Source organism: Carassius gibelio, chromosome A20, assembly GCF_023724105.1.
Source record: "Carassius gibelio isolate Cgi1373 ecotype wild population from Czech Republic chromosome A20, carGib1.2-hapl.c, whole genome shotgun sequence".
Taxonomy (NCBI): domain Eukaryota; kingdom Metazoa; phylum Chordata; class Actinopteri; order Cypriniformes; family Cyprinidae; genus Carassius; species Carassius gibelio.
Genome location: NC_068390.1, coordinates 6,740,171 through 6,763,178, shown reverse-complemented (window position 1 = coordinate 6,763,178; position 23,008 = coordinate 6,740,171). Strand labels below are relative to the sequence as shown.

Sequence of the window (23,008 nt, the reverse complement as noted above, 5' to 3'; positions counted from 1 at the left end):
CAAGCTTTTCTCGCAAAACTCCTAGTGGTAGAAGTCAAACCACTTCAACCTTGTACAAATTAGTCAAGGCTGGAGCTCGCTTGATTTATGTCCATAATTAGTTATATTCGTTAAGTCTCTGGCTTCTTTAATTGATGAACGCAATTATTCAGGCTCATTGGCCATTCAAAGTTCCTCTCTTTCCATCTCTCACCCTCCAAATCTCAGCAGAGGAGAGAAGACGGAGAACAAAAACTGTATGCAGCATCTCTCTTCTGATTGGTGAGATTGAGTAATGCAGCCCACCCAGAGCTCATCCTTCATCATTTCACACGACAGCCCCCGCATGAGCCAATTAAAACATGGAGGAATTATGAGAGGATAATTGGCCATCTGAAGCCTGGAGAATTCAAAACCTGGATTTAAAGGCTCTGTCCCAAAAATAAATTATAATAATTTGAAATTGCATTTAAAAATACCATATTACATATTTTAGAAATAATTAGGATAATACCTGGAATTTCTGAATCAAAATATCCAAACACACAGGTCTTCTATAGACTAAACTAGACATAACAAAAGCTTGTCAGATCATATGGTGGACTGAAACATGGAAATGATTGGTTGGTAACACCTTTTATGCAGGGCACAGTGTCAATTAAGGGGAAGATTTATAAGGGAAGAAAAAAAAAGAGCCACAGAAATCATGATGTTTGTGTTCTGATGATGCTGAAACCCCAGAAGAAGAAATCCAAAAAATGGATGCTAGGGCACTTTAGGGCTTTTGTGCTCCAGCCAGTCATAAGAACAGACAATAGATAGTTGCACATCAGCGAGGGAGAGGGGCTGCAAGGCAATACGAGCACACAACACACACACACACACACACACATAATGCGCTGACGGAGGAATTCTCTTCCCCTGTTGTGATGCTTGACAATCTGAAAAGAGGCTGACATATTGGGTTTGACGAGAGCGTTCCCCAGACACAGAGAGCGTGCTGGAGCCGGGAGTGGAGGTGGATTAAGCAACCGCAAGAGAGATGGAGGAAAAAATATGTATCTTTCTGACAGGGGAAGGCAACAATAATAAGTCTTCATACTAAAAATCAGTGTGACACAGATAGGCTCTACTTCTGATGGTGTATAAAGGTCTATATTTCACACACCTGTAGTTACTCTGTGCTTGGAAAATAGAACGACTAAGTGACGCATAACTAAGCGTGAATGGCAAAGACTTTAACCACAGTGGGTGTGATCACACCAACAGAGCAAAACAGCGGGATTCGGGAAATACAAATGTCATTCAAAATCTCCATAATGAAATTGATTTTTACTGATAAAGTTTAAACCTTTCAAGACAGACCTTTCAAAAACCTTTCACGTTTTTTACATCTCTGAACAACCTGCTCACCAACCTCACCAAATCTATCTATCTATCTATCTATCTATCTATCTATCTATCTATCTATCTATCTATCTATCTATATTTAAAATGTTCATAATTTTCACAAAATAAGAGGGATCATGAGTATTGCATGTTATTTTTTATATAGTACTGTCTTGAATAAGCCATTTCACGTAATGGATGTTTACCACAAGACAAAATAATAACTGAATTTATAAAAATGAGAAAAAAAAAGGACAATTTACCCTGATCATCCGATTAAAAAAAAGTTTACACCCTCCAGCTCTTAATGCATCGTGTTTCCTTCTTGACCATCAGTAAATGTTTTCACCTTTTGTAATTGTTATAAGATGCTGGAAAACCAAAGAATGTGCAGGAGCTGGAGGATTTTTCTGAAGAATATATACATACATACATATATATATACATATTTATATATAATTCAATCTTGTGAGTTGTTAGCATTGTTACTCCAGACTTCAATGTCACAAGATCCTTCTGGAGTCATTCTAAAATGCTGATTTTGTGTTCTAGTAACATGTCTTATTATCATAATTATTATTATTAACAGTACTGAAAACAGTTGTGCTGCTTAAATATTTCTGCAAACTGTCAAACATTCTTTGAAGAATAGAAAGTCCAAAAGAACAGCATATATTTGAACCACGTAAACAGGAATTGTAGGATTCTGAATAAAAACATTAAATTATATATCTTAAATTTATGCTAAGCTAGTACTAATTGCTAACTGGCTAACACTATACTAGCCTATAGGCTGAACAGTTAGCCCCCCCAAAAAACTAAAGCTAACAAGGAAACAAATTTTAATTTTACAATTTATATGTAACAATTAAAAAAAATATTATAGTCAAAATAAAAGCTACAGAAAACTATTTGGTAACACTTTAGTTTAGAGACCAATTCTCACTATTACCTAGTAGCTTATTAGCATGGCTATTATTAAAGTCCTTTTAAGACATGTCCTGTCACTCGGCAGCCATCTTTGAAACTTCTCTCAGGCATGGAAGTTCAAGTCCCATCTCTTCGAATGGGGAAACATCAAATTAGCTTACGATTAAATTTCACATTTGAAATCACCAAAGAAATCTCACAACAACTGTGTCATAAATGTTGTTACTTTTGCTCAAATAGCATTATAAAAAGCTTATTTTTAAGGCTGCGCATGTGCAGTCCTGAGCGCACATCTCAGAGCGCTGACAGTTTCTATAACAACCGGGACTTCTAACAAAAAATCTAATGCGATTTTCATTCACATCTCATCAGTAAAAACGCTCCTGTAATTAGAAGTATTATTTCCAGCACGTGTGTTCAAATCAGGGTTGCCAGGTTTTCAAAACAGATCCTTCCTTGTTGCTTCTCAAAACTAGTCCAAAACTAATCGTGATTCCAGGAGGTTCCCAGATTTAAAAAAAAATGCTTCCCGGGGTTAAAATATACGTTTTGTTTTTTGGCATGGTTGTGTTTGTAAAATTTGCATTTTATGGGCTAAATATCACGTTATTGGTATTGGGGTTGCTTCAAACCGCGGACATGAAAAACAACCGCAGACTTGGCAACACTGGTTCAGGTGGAGCGGCAGTTACTACACAGAGCCGTAGTCTACCGACAACTAACACAAAATCGTTTTCAAAATCGACAAAGAATTGCCTGCGATTTTAACATCGATTTTGTGTAGATTGTCAGTGAATTACGGCTCTGTGTAGTAAATGCCCACCAATGTTGCCAAGTCTGTGGTTGTTTTTCATGTCCGCGGGTCGAAGCGACCCCAATACAAATAATGTGATATTTTAGCCACTAAAATGCAAACTTTACCAAGGAAACCATGCCATAAAACTTAAATTTTAATCCTGGAAAGCGGGGGAACCTCCTGGAAACGCCTTTGGGCTAGTTTTGGACTAGTTTTGAGAAGCAAATGGGGCAGGATTTGTTGTGAAAACCCGGCAACCATGATCTGAACGCACATGCTGGAGATATACTTCTAATTACAGGAGCGTCTTTACTGATGAGATGTGCATGAAAATCGCATTTGATTTTTTGCACAGCCCTAGTTATAGTTAATGGTTTGCTAATGGTGAGAACTGGACTTTAAAATAAAGTGTAACCAACTATTTTGTAGAACTTATAATCAGCCCTGAAAATAGTATCCATTAACCGTTCTTTCAGCCCATACAATTGATCTTGGGGATGACTTCATAATAAGCGGTAGCATTGCTTGTCATTTTCGAGCACTGGAACAGGTTTATTGTCTGCAGTCATGGATATAAAGTAACCAATACTGGAAGACATGATTTTGGATGAAACGAAAAAGCATGCAAAGTGAAAATCATTAGTTATGCTTTATGGTAGAAGCACTTCATTCATTCTCTCATAAGTGCACTCTGTCTTCCTTTGTTTCAAATGCAATTTTGTAATGGTGTGATTAATATTGGAGCTGGTTGGTTGGGTTCAAGTCTTAGAATGCTTTATTGATTGTTTTGAAATCCTTCTGGAGAAAATGAATGAGAAAAATCCTCCAAGAACCGAGGCCTTGGAAAAGCGTGCGGTCACTGTTGAACTTAATTTGTTGTTTACTTTAAAAACCCTCTTTAAACAAATCATTGCAGCATAATCAAACATTTGACATGTTTAATGACACAATAACAAAGGCACTGGCTAAACACTGCATGACTCCATTAACATTCTGGACCAGATCTACTTTATGACATAATAGGGATATGCAATACGACATAATCTATCAACAAAGAAATAGACCAATTGCCTAAATGACTTCAAGAAGCCCTGAGTAATTATGCTGGATTTGGGCTCAGATGACCAGATTACACACGTTTTTTTTTAAATATATATATATATATATATATATATAATAATACGGTTGAACTACTTTTTAATTGAAAATGGCCAAATCATGGTGGGATTCTCAAGAAACAAAAGACAGGATTCAATAGCCATAGATTTCTGAAATCTTGAAAGGGGCTTTGCAATTTAAAAATGCAAATTTTCCCAAGAGGGTTTAACTGTGCAAATTGTCTCACATCTAAAACACAGCATGATCATGCTGGTGTCACGCTAATTAAAACCCAACTGCTAAAATCATAAAAACTATATATAGAAAAAAACTAGTCAAACTCGCTAAGCTATTTGGTTGTTGGATGACTAGTCATCGCGACACATCCCTATGGAAAACATCCATAAAACAGTAGAGAAAGAGACAGATCATTACAGCAAGCTTGTGTGCATCTGTGTGTGTTTTTAGAGGGAGAAATGAATGAAGCTGCCTCTCTTCTAAGACACACAGATAAAAATGAAACAACAAAAAAGGACGGACAACAAAAGATGACTTTATCCGCACTGCCTGATAATGAGAAAAGCTCTGTGTGTCTGTACGAGAGTTGTGTGAGAGAGGATGTCAGGTCTCCCGTCACCTCATCATATCTCATCTTGTCAGTGGTAAAATCAAAGAGCTGTCTGATAGAGCATGTAAAATTGCTACCATCACATATACACCCACGTCACTGTGTGCAGCTCCCATTCACAGCCCATTAAACACTGAAGTGTGACAGTGGCTTTCTGTTGTGGCTGATGTCAGTGCTTCAGTTGACAGCAGTGATAGGAGACGTCTATGGCTGATCAGACTCGCTCAGCAGGTGGCCTGTCAAAGTCATCCCAGCCATCATTTCTCACCCAGAACATCTGAGAGCTCCACTCTCACACGCAGGGCTTCAACCTGCACACTGAGATCTGTGCTAAAGGAAATGGGCTTTAAACAGACTGCACCCCATGTGAGGAGGACCATAGGATCACAATTTTATTGAAATTTTATTTTTCCTCTACTAGTGGCACAAAATGGAATTGCAATTGTACTTGTTTGAGCAGCCACGCTGGGCTGGGCATAACAACAGGCTGTCAAGACTATCTGTACTAGTTGTTTAGACACCAGTGTTTATGAAACTCAGCCATATAGGTTTAAAATGAATGAAGACTTCCATTAGCCCCATTCACACATTTTAGGTGCAGTTTCAGCTGAAATGGATACCGCGGTGCAAATGTAAAATGTCGGAGAGAGTTGTTTCTCCAGCCACCACCTCTTCAGACTCAACACTCATGCGGGTTGCCAGATTGAGGACACACAAAACGAATGAATGCAACTGACAATGAAAGACGATGAGCCATACACTGTTGATGAGTTAATTCATGCATGTTTTCATGTGCTTTTGCTCATACTGTTTTTTGGATGGATGGTGAGTGTGAAAGTGCTAATAACAACCATATAAGGTCTCTATCTATATTGCGGAGTTGGAATACGCCAATTTTTTTGTTGTTGTTGTTTTTTTTTAGCATTAACTGCATTTCCTCTTAAATAAATTAAAAAAAAAAAATAGTTAATCAATCCCACCCTCGACAGTCAGAGGTGGCATCATGCCAGCTGCAGGCGTCATCTGCTGTCTGGTAACAATTGCCGGGAGTCTAGTGATGGAAGACACTGCTGATGAACTACATCCTGGGGTGCACATGTTCCATTCTTCACCCAAATCAAAGGTGGAAGTACCATCTGTCTTCCAAATATGTTTTGTCTTGAAGCCACATTACGACCATTTTTCTAGGTTTGTTTTCCAAAGACTCAAGAGCTCTACTAGGCAGTGTATACTTATTTTTCAATGTACCTCTCAAATGGTTGAGCACACAAGCCATTCAATGTATACTGTAAAGATCATAAGGACATATGGACGATAGTGGATGTTTTTGAGCGCTCAAATCATTCACAAATGCACACACAAAAAACAGTCTGCAGTTGGACAGATGATGAATATTGCAACATTCAGACGGTCTCCTCGAGCCTGAGTGGAATGGAAAGTATAATTGCTGCTTTAATACGGAATGAAAAATATAATAAAACATCAGTTAGAATGTTTTACATTTTGTTTTAATTGTTTTATACGTACATGGTTACATCCGGGCACTATGCTGAGAGTATCCCACTAAGGAGCTAGAAGGCAGTGTTTCCTAACTCTGTCCCTGAAACCCTCAATGCACATTTACAGTTTCTCCTTTAGCTGACACACCCATTTCAGGTCTTGGAATTTCTACTAACGAGCTGATGACCTGAATAAGAATCGTCTGATTAAAAAGCCATACGACATGCACACTGTTGGGGGCGCTTCAGGAACAGGTTTGGGAACCACTGCTCTATGGGAGACCCTACTCATCGGGCTCAGGGGAGAAGGGGCAAACGCAAACCAATTTTGGGATTCGCGAATTTTAGCGACAGTACTATATCATAGTCATCTGAAGCACATGCATATTCCTGAGAGGCTACATTTTATTCTGCCCCGGAGCAACACAGACATAAGCGGATGAAAGAAAACAGAGATGGAGGCGAGCACACTTCACCTCAACTGCATGACACACTCCAGCTCGGCTGCTTTGAGACTCAATACTGCAACGAAAGGGGGCTTCTGTGTGCAGCACACTAACATTCAAGAGCGTCCCCTCTTGTGATCCTCAAATCCGATCTTTGTTAAAAGCAGACATTCATCTTTAATTTCCTGTCAAAAGTCAAGAGGTCCGGAGAGTAAAGCTGGCTGAACGACTTCCTAGTCAAGGTCTTGACTTGAGAGTTTGGGGTTCAAGCGACTGTACGAGGAACGATGGCCCGTTGGTTTTATATCTCCCCAGACAGTCTGCAGAAGGTCACAGCTGGAGCATGTTTCCACTGGCATTTTAGCTTCAGTAGCGTTTTCTTTGACAGAGAGTCATCCATCAACGGCGGACCACAATTCCCTTATCATCAATTAACAAAACAAGACTGTTTGAATCCCAAATTAAAAAAAGAATTGGATCCACTGAACCAATTAGCAATTTAATATGGGCAATGAGAGCGCCTGAAGGCACGAAACAGCTTTCAGATTATCTGTCCTTATTGACAAGCTGTAATAGGACAGCTCGTCATTTATGTGGAAACATAGGGATTGGTCAACGAATAGTCTATTAGTAAAGCTTACTAGTTTTTGTCTTACATTTTAAGCTTGATATTTAAGTGGTAGTGCGAGAGCGCTACAGCCATACATGTTCATATTTGGCAATTGACACACATCTCATGTTGTTTATTTGACACCAGACGTGTTCAAAATCTGCATTCTATTCCTCTCCACCTAGCTAGCCTTAAACGCAAAGCTTGCTAATAAACGTGTGCAATTAGGGTTGAACCCAGCCTTATATCATGGGGTGAGAATTACTTAGGACGAATCGGTTCAAACAATCCACTGACTAGTTGATTTCGTAACTACCTTGTTTTGCACTTCTCTAACGAATGAAAATGAAAGGACTGATAAAAGATTTCGACGACAACATAAAAGGACTTGGTGTTTCGCAAGCAGTGACTAATGTATGCGTCCATGGAGCGAGTGAGACACAGTAGACAACGGCAAGGCTGTGCTTGATTTGATGAGCTGTTGATGAGAGCAGCCTGGATCCCTGTAGAGGCTTCAGAGAGAAAATGAGCACGAGACGCACACACACAGCCGAGTTAGGCCTCGATCTATCCTTCACTTCCTCCCCGAAGACCAACTTCAGCCAATGGCGTCGCAGATTCCCATCCCCCCTTACATCCCCTGCCAACGCCTCAACCAATCAGAGCGCTCTCTCGCCTGCCTCATCAGCACGGCCCTGGCGCCTCTCTCCCCTCCCTCAGTTTCCATCCCCTACGTGCTCGTTCTAATTATGGAGAACAAGTTGTGGAGCACGGAGAGAGGGAGTGGAATCAAAGGAGCACGGGAAGACGGAGTGGAGCGAACGAGAGGAACGTCGAAATGGTGGGGGAGAGGGCCGCATTGACAGGATACAGATCAGCCTGCAGGGCTCGGGGATAAACAACGATTCTTTCAAGCTCTCCGTAAATTAGAGCGCTGCAGAACGGCGGTGAGAGTGAGTCGGCCGAGTCTGTCTCACTGCAGCTGTGTTATTGCGGGAAAGACACAATCCTCCCCTTACAGGCAGTCTATGACAAGAGGACAGGCAAAAACGAATGAAGGGTAGACAGCAAGACTAAAATGAGAGGGGGTAAAGCAAGAGGGGATAGAAAGAGAGCTGCTTTTTTGAGTGGAAATGATCAAACCAAGCAGAGATCAGTGATACAGCAGAAGCCTTTGTGAATCCCCAAAGCCTAGCTGCCTACGTAGGCAGAATTTTAAGGCATCAGTCAGGCCCCTAATACAAAGTCTGTTCCAAAAAGTGGATAGTTCTTTTGGAAAAAATCAAAGACAGCTTCACGTGTATCCTTTGTGAAGAACGCAATCAAAGAATGTACTGCGTCAAGCTCAGTTTGAAACAACAAACTGTCCAGGATGGCAGACAAAGCGCGAAAAAGGTTTATTATACATAATGTGTTTTTTTTAGCTTAGCAATATGCTTAATCAAACCCTGTTGGAAAAAAAACGTGAACCTGAAGTTACTACCGACTTTATTTCAATATGGTGACGTAGGGGTGGGCGATATGAATTAAAATTCATATCACAATATTTTACACTGTCCAGGCTATATCGATATTATATTGCGATAAGACCTTATGTCATCAGTGTTGTAAACATTTGTGCTGCTTAATATTTTTGAGTAAACTATTTTTTCATGATTATCTTAGTTATGAATATTTAAAATTGTTCTTCGTGTCAGGGCGCTGCAGTCCGTCAGAAATAGAACGGGTCATCAGTTTACCGTCATGGATTTGTAATGTCACGTTGCACCGCATCCACAGCAGAGAACATCGCTGGGTTCTATCAAGATGAATATTTTGTGTTCAATTATTTACTTATCAAGCAAGTGGCTGCATGAAAAGCGGGAAAATTACGCAGTGTAGTCTTTATCACCCTGCTGAGGTTTATTTTGCAAAATAATACGCTAACTCTACACTATACCTCAGCCTACACTAGCGCCCCCCAGTTTGGGAACTACGGGAGTAGGCGATTTGTGCTCTATTCATTTGGTCTGTTAGGATGCTCTTAAGTACTTGATTACTAATGCCTGTGTAGTAAGGTGTTGCACACAGAGGACAAAAATGTTTAGCCTTGACTCTTTATCGTAATTTGCGTTAAGATTTGCAAAGCGTACCAAACTGAACAAAACTATATAAATACACAATTTGAATTCATGAATATATAACAATATCCCGGTATACAAAAATCCATATGGTGGGACAACATAAAACCATTTATCACTTTCATACCGATATAGCACTCACCCCTATGGTGACGTATTACCAACCGAACTGAATATTGAAAAGAGGGGGGGGGGGGGGGGTTATATTCTGCATATTCTGTCCAAACCATCAAATTGACATCATCAGAAAAGGAATGCCATTCAAGAGTGGAAGCAAATGATCAGATTTTGATTATAGATTACCAAAACAATCTTTTTTTTTTCAGACACGTCAGCTGGTGAGTTTAGAAGACTTAACCCATCTTATACCGCCCCATTCGTGTGAGAAACACAATCTGAATGACACAAGTTCCTGTCCAAGTAAAATGTACCATAACTGTCACCTATGAGCTTAGATTGGATGCTGCCATAGAAGACAGCTCACCAGGTTTTAGAACAAACCTTTTCCTGTTTTTCCTACAACCCAGATTCAGTCGTGCTCTACCTCCCTCTTATTTATGGTTCTGAATATTCAGCCTCAGAAAGCTGTGCTGAGCTCTCATCTGTCTTCCCAGCTTTTTCTCATTAACCGCTCTAAGGTCTCCACTCCGACTCTCATATAAACATTAGTTGGCTAGACTGGTTGCAATTCAAGGAGGCACATCTCTAGTCTTAAAAAAGCTCACGAATAAACGAAAAGAGAGATGAAAACACACCCAGAGTGTACGCTGTTTCTGTTTATTGTGCTTAGATTCAAAGGAATGAGGAGAAAAGGTGGATTGAGGCCAAGAATTAGGTCTTCCAACCTGGAATCTTTTTTGCTTTCTGGGACTTGTCTATAATCTGTGATTCTGATTGGCTGACATACATTCTAAGGTGTTAATTTTCTACACTTGCACACCAATTAAGTACTCCATAAACACATAGGAGTCACATTATTTCATTGCTGACCCTGACCTCTTGTGATCAAGCCATCCAAGACAGATGTTAGCACCAGCCGTAAAAAGGACTATGCGGATACTTAAATGTTAAGGAGGTGAGTTTACTACGCAAAACGTCCACTGGAGCCATTCCTTGAGACAAAATACAGTATTTCTGTGGTAGAAATAAAAAGAAGCCCGCAAGCATTTTATAGGATGAGAAAATATTAAATATCTCAATATTAATAGATTATTATTTTTATGGAACGATCTCAATTCTTAAATCAATAAGTGTAGCCTTTTTTGAGTTAATGGACGGAACAATGAAAGACACTTCCCATCCAATAAATTGCAATAAGCATTGTGCTTTGGTGCTTTTAATATGAAACAAAGTCTCTGGTTTTAATTTATGTCCATTGTATTGCAGTATTCAAATAATAAATGCCATTTTGGCGCTGTTTAATGTGGAGTGATAGATTGCTGTAGCGCTCAGTTCAACAGACGCTGCAGCGCGAGGCGCACATGAACTGATCATCTCCTCCACATTAAAACCAGTTTCAGGACAAAATAATCATGACTAAACAACCAAAGGTAAGTCAAAAGAAAGAATATAACTTTATAATCTGAATCCTTTACCATTTAATCGCTCAATCAGTGTTTCAGTCGTGCAAATATGTCAATATAAAGTTTTGTAAATGTAATGTCACATTTATCTCAGAAACAAACATATTCGGTGACCATAAACTCATTAGTCATATAGAAAAATAAACTGTAGAGAGGGGTATTTTGCTAAATATATGCACCATATAACATATTCATTATAATTTTTATTGTTCTTACGTTTAATTTATATTTGAATAAATCCATAAAAAAAAATGATGAGAGCCACCATTTAATTTTTTATATATAAAAAAACGAATTGAAGTAAAAATATTATTATGCAATTGTAACATTATTATTTTAAAAACGTCATCGTGTAGTTTGAACAGTATTATGCTATAGCTTAAAAATCAGTCAATTTTAAGCTTTAATATTATAGTAATGTAGTACTAAATGTAGTACTCATTTATATTTTACAACATTAGTTGTAATAATCGAAGGTGAAAGTAAAGAGTAGTAATTTTATTTTGCAATAACGATATATTGTAAGCTATAATAATTTTTGTTAATTTAGATGTCCAATGGTATCAGTACAAATAAAAATTAAAATAGGAAAGTCCGCTAGTTCACTTACTTTGGTCCGGACCAAATACAATGTAGATTTTTTTTTTTTGTTTGGCGCGGTTTGCTTTCACACTTCTTTTTTGCAAGTGAACCAAATATTGAAAACAAAACTACACACGTGCTAAGGTCATCCATTCACAATACTCTAATTACGTCTGCACATGTGACCTTAGCATCATAGAAAAAGATCCGGACCAAAGGGGCAAACGTTACGGAGTTAACATCAGTAATACACCTGGTCAACCCTCTACATTGCAAGTAAATCCCTCACATATGTGACTAAATCTTCACTCTCGGCGACGCCAGTGTGTGTGAGAGAGGCTAATTGCAAGTTTAGCATAGATATGCGCTAAGACACTAATGCACAAAGAGCAATCTCATTGGCTGGAGCATATCTATTATCATCCATTTCAGCAAATCAGTTAGAGCGGGTGCTGACAACGTGATTAATATTCATGAGCCCAGCAGCTCATCAATGCTAATGCATTGTATATTGTTAGTATAGTAGCAGAATTAGCAGTACTACTATCTTTTAAGAATAATTACTATTATTTATTACTAACCTTTTCCCCTTTTTTTTTTTTTTTTTACAGAAACCTGAATGACCAACAAAACACCAGTCCTAGGTTTAGGGTAAAATAGTGTATGTAAAATAGCAATAGTAAACTAAAACATTTCCTAGCCAATGGCGATTATATTGCCGAGGTGTGTGTAGAGGTTTGTGAGTGAACTTAGCCTTTAATCTAACAGATTTTCGATTCAAAAGTCAAAAGCCACCCGACTGGTCCGTGACCTTCAGTACACCAGCTGTCATGATGAACACAGGAGCAAAGCTGTGATCCCTCGATTCTATAAGCTAGAGAAGAGCATCATCTATCATCCTTGAGAGCTTTTTCTAAACCCAACTCCTCCAACAGAAAAGGCAAAAAAGAAGGAAGAGTTGACTAGGAGAGACCAAAAGGAGTCTAATTACGTCTGCAAGGTCCAGCACATGTTTATTTGATTCGTCTTTTAAAGGAAGTGCTTGATTAAATAAATAGAGGCCAGGAAGCGCATTTCAAATTCTCTTTAATGGAAGATGATGAAAAAGCCCACGGCTCGAGGCAGAGTGCGCAAAACCCACCACGAGAGAAACGCAGGCCATCAATCTCGCTCTCGCTCATACGCATTTCACCTCTTAATGTTTTCCCCAACTGCAGAGCACTGAAGATCTGAACGCAAGCGGAGAGAAACTCTGAAAGCGTCAGGTAAAAAAGGGATAAACTGTACAGAGATTCCCTGCCAGCCCATAATACCCAAGGCACGTAAAAGAGGGTTAAAAAAATAAAGCAGAACACCAAAGCAATATTTGTTCAGAAAGATGACACGGGGGGAGACATGAATAAAATGTATGTGTGAGTGTGTGAGACAAAGCCATTTACGATTACAGCAACACAAAGGCTGCCAAGGAACAGCGTTTTACCCTTCACAGAGGTGAGCGTTGAGCAAACCGCAGGTGACAGAAGCTTTGATACGCAGAAAAACAGCACTGAGGTTGTTCCTATAACCTCCCTCTCTCTCCAACACAAAAGATAAGCCAGCTGTGAAGAGCTCTTACAGATGTGACACACGTCATCATGCTAACAGTGAGGCTATATCAGTGTTTCAATCAATCCTTTCAAATAAAAACAGGCCGGTAATCAGTTTGACCAATCATTTTCTTTACCAATATTCATATATCAACAATATTCATAGGCTAGGTAACTTATTTTATGCATTGTTTGCATAATTACTTGACCTTTTTTTAATTTAGCAGATGGTTTTATCCGAAGAAGTGAAGATCAAAAGCAACTGGTTGTTTTAAGTACCATTCCAGTCTAATTATTCACATTTACATTCCTTTCACAATGGGCAGTTTCAAAGCAACTTCGCAGAAGAATAATGCTGCAATAACATCTTAAATGACAATAAAATTACGTGTATGTATGGTGTATTTGTCTGTAAAATCCATCATGAAATCTAGTCTTATTACCCAAAACAAAGACTGAAAAAAAACTTGCATTAGTATAATGCTATAAATTACAAATTTAACATTAGCAAATTATAAATCATTTTGAATTATATAATAAATTATGAATATACACTCACCTAAAGGATTAGTAGGAACACCTGTTCAATTTCTCATTAATGCCATTATCTAATCATAACATAGTAACAACATAAATCAATCTGACAGGACAGGATGTGAAGTAAACCGTTAAAAAGACACCTTTGATGACCGAAAGTGTGAAGAAGACTGAGAAGTTGCCATAAATCCAAAACCCCACTGAGAAGAAAAATGACAGCTCACAGACAAATCTGAAAGGTCGAACCATCAAGAGCTTCTACTGGCTCAGAAGCACCCAAACAAGGTCAGCTCATCAGCAGGGGTCTGTGCTGCCATTCAAATCAACAAAGTTCACCATCAGGAGGATCTTTTGCAGGGTCTTCAGACTGGAGGGCCGTTAACACTTTGAAGGACAAACACATTCAGACAGCGAGACTGGGTTATCTTTCCTGGAGGAAGTTAATTGCTGCATTTACACTTCAAGGTTTAATGCATATTTCCACACACTTGTTAAGAAGTAGGACCGCCTAGCAGATATCAGATACATATTAGATTTGTAAACCATATTGAAAGTCATAGGGTGACAGAGCAAATGCAGCCCACCGGCCCTCTGCTCTCAAAGTTATATGATATATAAACCACAAATGCATGAAAATAGAAAACAAAGGAGGAAACCGCAGCTACATCATGTACAAATGGTTCAGGAGTATCTGGACATGTTTACCCCAGCAGCATTGCCGCAATGCGATAGAGCAATCACAATTAATATCATCAAAGACACGACTCTCACAGCCATTCACGACTCGTGTGACGTTGCACAATGAGTGGAAGGGTAAAGATTGACAGAAGACTGTATAAGTTCTGCACGATCTCCTGCATTGTTTAACAGTTAGTTCTGTTTCTCGATTTGAGCTGTTCTTATGAGTTCTCATATTTCACTAGTTCACGCTTACATATAATTAGCTGAGGTATGGTATGCATATTTGGCGTGCTGTCCAGGGAAGGGCTCCGAGCTCGGGAATGGCCCGAACCTAGAGTACCCCCCCTTCCCCTTCTATTCATAAAGTGAACTAAAATTGAGAAGATGGGGTGGAGGAGGGATGCTGATAAACCGTCAATGGATAGAGGTAAGTCAGCGATATTTATACTATGGGATTGATTACTTGATTATGGTCAACATGTGTCGATTAGGCTAAGTATCTTACTCGCTCCTCCCGAATCTTGTTAATAAAAACGTCATTTAGTACAACAGACTTTTCACTGTCTGTATTGCTCCACCTGTCTGTGTTTGCAGTATTCGAGGCAGGCTTTCAGCCTCAAGTTAGTTGTTAGTGCATGCAATATTGATATTTAAGTGAGTCGTTGAATCTTTCACTCAACCAGTTTGTTCAAACTGATTTAAGGACAAAATAAGTGACTGCCTTTATTGTTGTGTCACTGAATTATTTGCTCCACAATACTGTTTCATTCAGGAACACGTCTGCAGTTGATTCTGTTTGGAAATATTTTTATTTGTGGATAAAAGAATGGACAAAGTAATTTGTGCCTAAAATGTGCTTTACTTAGTATTATGATACTATGAACACAATATCACACAAAAAAAAACTAAAAATGTGTTGTTTAATTTGATGGGCTCTTTAACGTGCATGCTGCACAAACTACACCGTACAATGACATGTGAGATGTTTTTACATTTCTGGATGTGGCACACATTTTCAAGGCTGTTTCCCCATTTCAAATGGTACTTTATAATACAGGTTAAAAGCTCCAGATCTCCAAAGGCAAATGTAGTCACATTGAAGGCCACATCAACTTACAATATCATACCTTTAAAAATGTTTACTAAAATTTCAAAGACCTTATGCAGTCAGGAAGCATGACAACGGATTATGTCGTGCACTGTTTTTGGTGCCAGCAAGGTGGATTACTTTCTGCTTACATAAATAAAGAGACAAATTGCCAAATGTGCTTAAAAACACGTCAGATTTCATGGGGATTCCACAATTAGGAGCACGACCAGGTGTAGAAGACCAAAGGGCAAATTTCCTCCAGCATCTGACACATGGAGCTCCAAAAGGTTCTCCAAAACACATGCATGTAATTTTTTTTCTTATTGCCATCATACTGATCCTGCTCCTATTTTCAATTTCATTGTAGGAATGATTCAGTGAAACATCAGTTCATTTTTATGGGTTGGCTGTTAGTCATTATACTGCCACAGTAACACCATCACCAGACCCAGGACTTCATAGACAAATTTATATATATACACACACACACACATTTGTTTAGCGGTTTGCCATCTTCCATTGTTAGGTCAAACAAAGCAGAAGTGGACTTTTTTTGTAAATTGAGGTTGTGAAGGATAAAAGTACAGCCTAGACTGAAAAATATGTTCTCTGTGGTCTTGGGTCTCATGTTTTCTGAAGCTTTTTCCACTAGATTTTCTTTCTTTTTTTTTTTTTTTTCATTTGTGTAGTTCAGGCTACTTGAACATCTGTGTTTCTTTGTCCTTTTCTTCCATTGATCTGGTGTAGTAATTTACCGTGTGAGAAACACTGTGAGATAATTATCCAAACGCACACACAGTGCAGACTGGCCGTTCATTCTGCTGTTATTCTCTTTGTCCTTGGCTGAGAGTTCACTGGGCCATTGTGTCAGACACATCTAAAAATAGGTCTGCTGGCATGATACCAGCAGCCGCCTGGGGCTTTTAAACAACATTACCTCAGTCGTCAAACCCCTGCGGGAAACCCATCATGACAGCACCAGAGACTGCAGTTCCTCTTGTTTAAATACCCATGCAGCATCATCTGACTCTCTGCTCACTGGAAACATTAGAGCTTTATGAGGGCAGCAGGGCTGAAAGACTAGTTTTAGGAAATGGATGGTAACTGGAATTCCTTCAGCAATCTGGAAATCCTCATAAATCATTTGATCCTTGGGAATATTTTGATGGATCAGTGAAGAAAGACAACATCACACTGTAAGGCAGGGGTTTTGACATTAGGGCGGTGTATTGCCAAGAAACAGGCGATGCGATACGTGTCACGATTAGGGCTGGGCGATATATCGAATATTAGCGATAATATCGGAATAATTTTGACGACGATGTGCATACCTCATTTGTGCAGACGACAGAGAGGACAGGAACTGGCACGGCATTTTTCTTCAAAAAAAGATGATCTGCAAAACCGGTTTTGCACTAGTCCCCAATACACAAAACTGTACGGTAAGAAATGTTACTTGCAAACATTTTTTCTGTGTGTTTTGTAGGACACCGAAACGAAAACCACACTTTTGTGTTGTTGCACTAAACAAAGGCACAAACACGATACATGTTTCTTAAACACAACAACAAGTGACACGACTGCGGTTTTCCAATACATAAATACTGGGATAGCTCATAAAAATCACGGCGCAGTTATTGGATTAGACGAGTCCTTTGGCATGTATAATGTTACATTGCTCATGAATAATGGGAGCTCAACCACACAGCCAATGAGCACTCAAATGACTCGGGTTTACATCACATGCCTTGAACGTAACTTTTTTAACCGGATGAACGAAATGGTCCCAAAAAGTGCAAAAACGACCCGTTTCCACTTTCTAACATATTTTGTGACGGCTATTACGGTTTAAGAAATGTGCAACATGTATATATCTGTTAACATCAAACGTTATGAAGCGACGAGAATACTTTTTGTATGCAATGAAAACAAAAATAACGACTTTATTCAACAATGTCTCTCCACATCACTGTTATATTAAATATCCATTATGTATCACTGTTATATGTCACCATATTGCATTCGCAGCCAATGAGCTTGCTGCTTTACATTTAAATGGCTGATTAGAGTTCCTGTAAAACCCTCCTCTTCCCCAGTGCCACCTGTATTGATCTGCTATGGGTTATTATTATGTATGTTACTTGTGCAGCAGCAGTATGGCTTAAATTATCACAGCACTGTATCGGCGTATGTGTTGACAGTAGCAAGTTCCTGTACTTTCTTTGCAGCAGCAATAAAGGACAACAACCTCAATAACCAACAGCAGCAGTAATTCAGCAGCAGCAGCTTAGCAGATCTATTCTGCCAAGACCAATACACTGTCATATCGATTACCATTCGGTTTCTAAAATCTCAGACCAATTTTGGACTGTAATGTCTCACCGGAAGGCTGGACGGGCGCTCCTGCTGAGTAAGACCCATGTCATCGTGGTTTGATTTTCCAGACTGGCCCCTGCTGACATATCCCTCCTGCAGAGTCTCCTTTGGAGAAAAGAGAGAAAAACTGATGAGAAAATGAAAAAATTCATGCAGGCACTGAAGGGCTCACACTGCCCGGATAGTTGTGTCAAGGTACTGGACATTAGCAGTCCTTGATCCACACAGAATAAGGTAATTAGACAGTCGCAGACAGCATGATGACACCAGCCCATAATTTAGTTTCATCAACAAACTGTGATTCACACAAGAAGAATGGCTGTTCACGCAGAAATGCTGAGGCAAGTCTCATGAATGAAACGCAGACTGTGCACTGATATAAAATTAAGCAATCTGAAAATATATAGTAAAAACAGTAATATTGTAAAACATTATTACACTTAAAAAAAAACTATTTTTATTTTAAGAAATGTTTTAACTTCAGGCAGCCATTACTCCAGTTGTCAGTGTCACATGATCCTTCAGAAATCATTCTAGTAAACTGACTTGCTCAAGAAACATTATCAATGTTAAAAACTATACACTTAATATGCTGCATTGCGGAAACGATTTTACATTTTATTTTCTTGATAAATATAAAGTTCAATGAATGGCATTTATTTGACATTTTTTGGTAACATTATAAATGTTCTCTGAGGGTTTTCCACTAGATGTTTTTTATTTATTTAATTTTTTGAAGTTCAGGCTACACGGACATATCTGTCTATTTGAACTTTTCTTCCACCGATAAGTACTTTACTGTGTTTCACTGTTAATTTAGATCAATTTATTGCATTCTTGTTGAATAAAAGTATATATTTTTTTATTGTACTTTTGAATGGTAGTGTATCACGTTTCTACAAAACTGTTGTTAATATTGATAATAAGAAGAAATGTTTCTTGAGCAGCATATTAGAATGATTTCTGAAGGACCATATGACACTGAGCTGGAAATTTAGCTTTGCTATCACAGGAATACATTACATTTTAAAATATATTCACATATCAAATATTTTAAATTGTAATAATCTGTCAATAGCACAAATTCCAAGTCACGCTACTTGGCCACATTAGTGGGCAGCATTAAAAGACTTATTTTAAAACTTTTTAATTATTTTAAACTTTTGGTCAGTGGTAGAGGTATTTAAACCATAAATTCAAAAACACTTTCGCTGTAAAATGATTTCTTAAATGGTAGACATTACTGATAGGTTGGTACTTTCCAGCCACTTCTAAGATCTGCGTTCCCCTTTAAAGGGATCATGAACTGAGAAATCACAATCCCTTGATCTTGCGACAATTGATCGTACTATAAAACCATCCTGTACGTTTCAGAACTGAAAACTTTCACGTTAGTCTAAAAACATCTTATACTGAAGCCAATCTGCCAAAAACGTCAGTTTGTGGAATGTCTCACTCCATGATGTATTAATGTGGCTAAACCCCGCCTCCACAGAAACTAAAAGACAAAGCTGTGTGGAATATTTTGGATCTGACAGTAATGTCGCACCACACAAGTGTGAGTATTTATCATGTGGTCACTGCAGCTTTGTCTGTTATTTCAGATCGTTTGATATGCAATGAATATTTATGCGTTTTTAACCTAAATCACAGGAGCATCCATCTACAAGTAGGGATAACTGCAGGCTTGGAGCAGTCGGCGTGCTGAAAGGTCTTTCTAATTGATTAGCGTTAGGAGTTAGTTAGCATTCTGACGAGGAGGGTCAAAACAAGACCATTACTTCGAATTCATGATGTATTTTGATCTTGATAGCATTATAAGTGGACCTCTGAGAACAGTCCAAAATAAAAAAAAACAAAGGCAGGTTTTGACCTTTTTAAAGTCTACAGCAGTCTGGCCCCAATATCCCAATAACATTGTGGGTATCAAGCCAAAAGAAAATTAATTACAGAATCTTTTCTGTAATAGTGGATACTTGACTTCCCCAGCAAATACACTTCAGAAAAGAAAGTGGGTTAGGGAAAAAAGGGGTTGAAAGTGTGCCAACTAAGGTCGCCCTGCCCCCAATTCACTCCCCGCTCATTCAACAGTGGGAAAAAAGAAAAAAAGGGAGGGAGGGCATTCCCGAGCCAGACGGAGCCATATGTGTGTGTGTGTTGACTCTGGGTCACGGCCAGGCCACACACACAGACGGCTGTTTACAGTCGGGCCATTACATCAGCGCTCAGGCATGTGCTGATTCAGAACCGTAACAGCTGCTCCGCCGCGATAACAGACAGCGAGACCTCCGAGATTCACAGCGTCACAGGAAAACTATGTGATATCTCCTGTGTGACACATGCCTTTCCTCATAAATACTCCAAATTCACTTTCACTAGGCCGTTATAGTGCCATCACAACAACAAAAACAACTAAGTTTTGATTAAACACAAATAAATGACATAACTCAATAAAACACGTATGCATAAATTGTTAAAAATAAGATACAAGGGGTATCGTACAAGCCATAATTCATTCTGGCGCTCTCACACACATGTAACCTTTTCACGATGATAATACTTATTTATTCATTTATTTAATTATATACGTATGTGAAAATTATTCTGGCTTGTAAAGCCCTTCATAAAAAGACCTATATCACGTTTACAAAATATAGACTTTCATGCAGACTTTATTTCTAGAAAGAAGGGTGCACTTGCATATAATAAAATAACATATAAATAAAATAAAATGTTAACCCAAGGTTGTGTTATAATGTGAAAATAATCACTCTTGTGCTCTTTCTAAAAATATCCTTTCAGTTATGACAATATTCGTAATTAACTAAAAATAAGAAGATGAAGAGTAAAAAATAATGTTTATTAGTGTTTTCTCTTTTGTGTTTATCTCTCTCTCTCTCTATTTCTGTTTGCGGATGTTTGATAGGCTTACAAAATAAAAACATAAAAAACATCAATGGAGTAGCTCTGACTACCTTATTGCGTTTATTTTTTCATATAATTGAAGTTTTCTCTAAACCGAGGGTCTGTGTTGAACGAGACGTGTTTACACGTGGTGTGTCTAGATGAAAACGTCGCTTTAAGAAGACAAATGCATCGGAGACTCATAAAACATCAAATCCATCTCTTCATGGTTTTTGGAGTCCCTTGTGGCTCCACGGTTTCAGCACAATGATTAACGGATCGTTCTTTGAGCTACAGATAAAAGCTCCAGATAAAATGAAAAACATCCCTTCAGTGTGATTAATGCTGTATTGTAATGGCTTGTCTGAAATTGCATCATCTCTGCGCAGTTTCGATGCTTAGCCGTCGCATGAGGGACATATCGTCTCTTTAAAGACGACATGAAACCAAAATTGACAGTATTTACTTTGTTAAGAAACGTCCCTGCTCCCTGGTCTTATTGCGTCTGATTCATCAGTGTATGTTACTGTAAAGAAAAAAAAGGTAATTTTCATTAACTTTCATTAAAACGTAATGGCTTTCTCTCGCCCAGAAATGACTCTTTTTATGCTGATTGCCACCAAGGTCATGTGGGAAGAGAACAATAAAGTTACTCCGTAATATCATATTCCAGCTAACAGCGATCAATTCAAATCCCAAACTGGTCCAGCAGTAATTGTGAACACTGTTTTCATGTTGTCTTAACCTCACATGCGAAACAAAATCTCGCCTGGAAACCTATGGCCAGCACATGGTACTAATTGACGATATAAGCCAAGTGGAGGAGAACATCAGGCTGGGGGTCACTAAGAGACCACTCTGTGAAGCTCTAATGAAAGCCAGCGCTTTGATTAAACCAGACTGAGGATGGTGACTCTGGGATGATGAAGAGAGCTTGTTTGGCAGCTAACATTAAACAGCCGTTTCAGCGATGAACCATCATTTGCAGAACAGAATGCCAAGTCCTGATTCACATACTACATCCTAAGTAATACGTCAGATGTGTCACAGATCACATTATGTTGAAAAAATGTCTGCAAACTTGCCCGGAAGGTGTTCTGAATTGTGCATGCCTTTTGAGTTAAGGCCGTTTACACATAAGAGGAAAGTGTTTAACCGTTAGAATACGTCGAATTACATTTCTGCAACCAAGACATGTGTTCCTGTATCTCAAATGGTAGAGCATTGCGTTATCAAGCGCAAGGTTGGGGGTTCGATTCCCCGGGAACACGATAGGTAAAAATTGATAGCTTGAATGAACTGGCAGAATAAATGTATTTTATTTGACATTCACAGCTCGACCAATGCAGATAGAGGTGTGGTGTTTAGATCAGGTTTGTGTTGAAGGACCGCCAACAAAGCATTATTCACATAATAAAACACAATATTCATCATTCTCTTAAATTGTCAACAAGTCTAAATATCAACATTGTCACATATGTCTGAAGTATTGAAGTTAATCAGGTTAAACTAGAGCTTTTTAATGCAACTCTGTCAATATTTCATTCCAATCATTACTCCTGGTCAGAGGCTTCTGTAAATGTTTAGTTTATATGTACAGTTTAATGGTGCAAATACTTAGTAGTGTGTAAGTTCCAACTTAATGTGCCTTTATGTCAAAATAAAACTAAGTTGTACGCACAGCTGGTGCAACCGGCCCCAGATGTCTACAAGTGCACTGCAGCAAAAAGTTTGCTCAACTTCTGGCTGCAAGATGGAGCGCTACTTCTGCAAACCTTTGCGTTTTTCCTGCATGCCCTTGCAACACCCCAATAAAATCAATGGACTGGCAGAAATCCCTGGCATTAACTCCAGTATGGAAGCATCCTAGTACTGCCCCCTATTACCAAAGACGACAGTGAAGGTGCTCTCCCACTGTTTTTAAATGTATGTAACTAAAAGTTAATTTAAATTCAATTAATTTAAATGAATTTAGAATTTAAATAAAATTAATTTACCTTGGTTTGGGTCCATTTTGTGATGGAAGACAGAAATTGTATTTGCCTGAATTTGCCAGTTTTTTTTTTTTTAATAATTACACTTTGATATTATAAAATGATCAATCAAATATCTGTTTGGAAAGCAGTTATAGAGTTGGTTCATTTGCTAGCTGGCAGAATAGCTTTGGATGTTTA

General features: G+C 38.6%; 1 protein-coding gene across 4 annotated transcripts in view; it reads right to left on the bottom strand.

Moving 5' to 3' along the window:
- Window positions 1–23,008, bottom strand: part of arid1b (AT rich interactive domain 1B (SWI1-like)) — a 68,689-nt gene that overhangs the window by 28,755 nt on the left and 16,926 nt on the right. For all 4 annotated transcript variants that reach the window (XM_052535742.1, XM_052535741.1, XM_052535743.1 and 1 more), the window contains exon 4: window positions 17,937–18,035. In XM_052535742.1, the coding sequence (XP_052391702.1) occupies window positions 17,937–18,035 (99 nt within the window). The remainder of the gene's footprint in view (window positions 1–17,936; window positions 18,036–23,008) is intronic.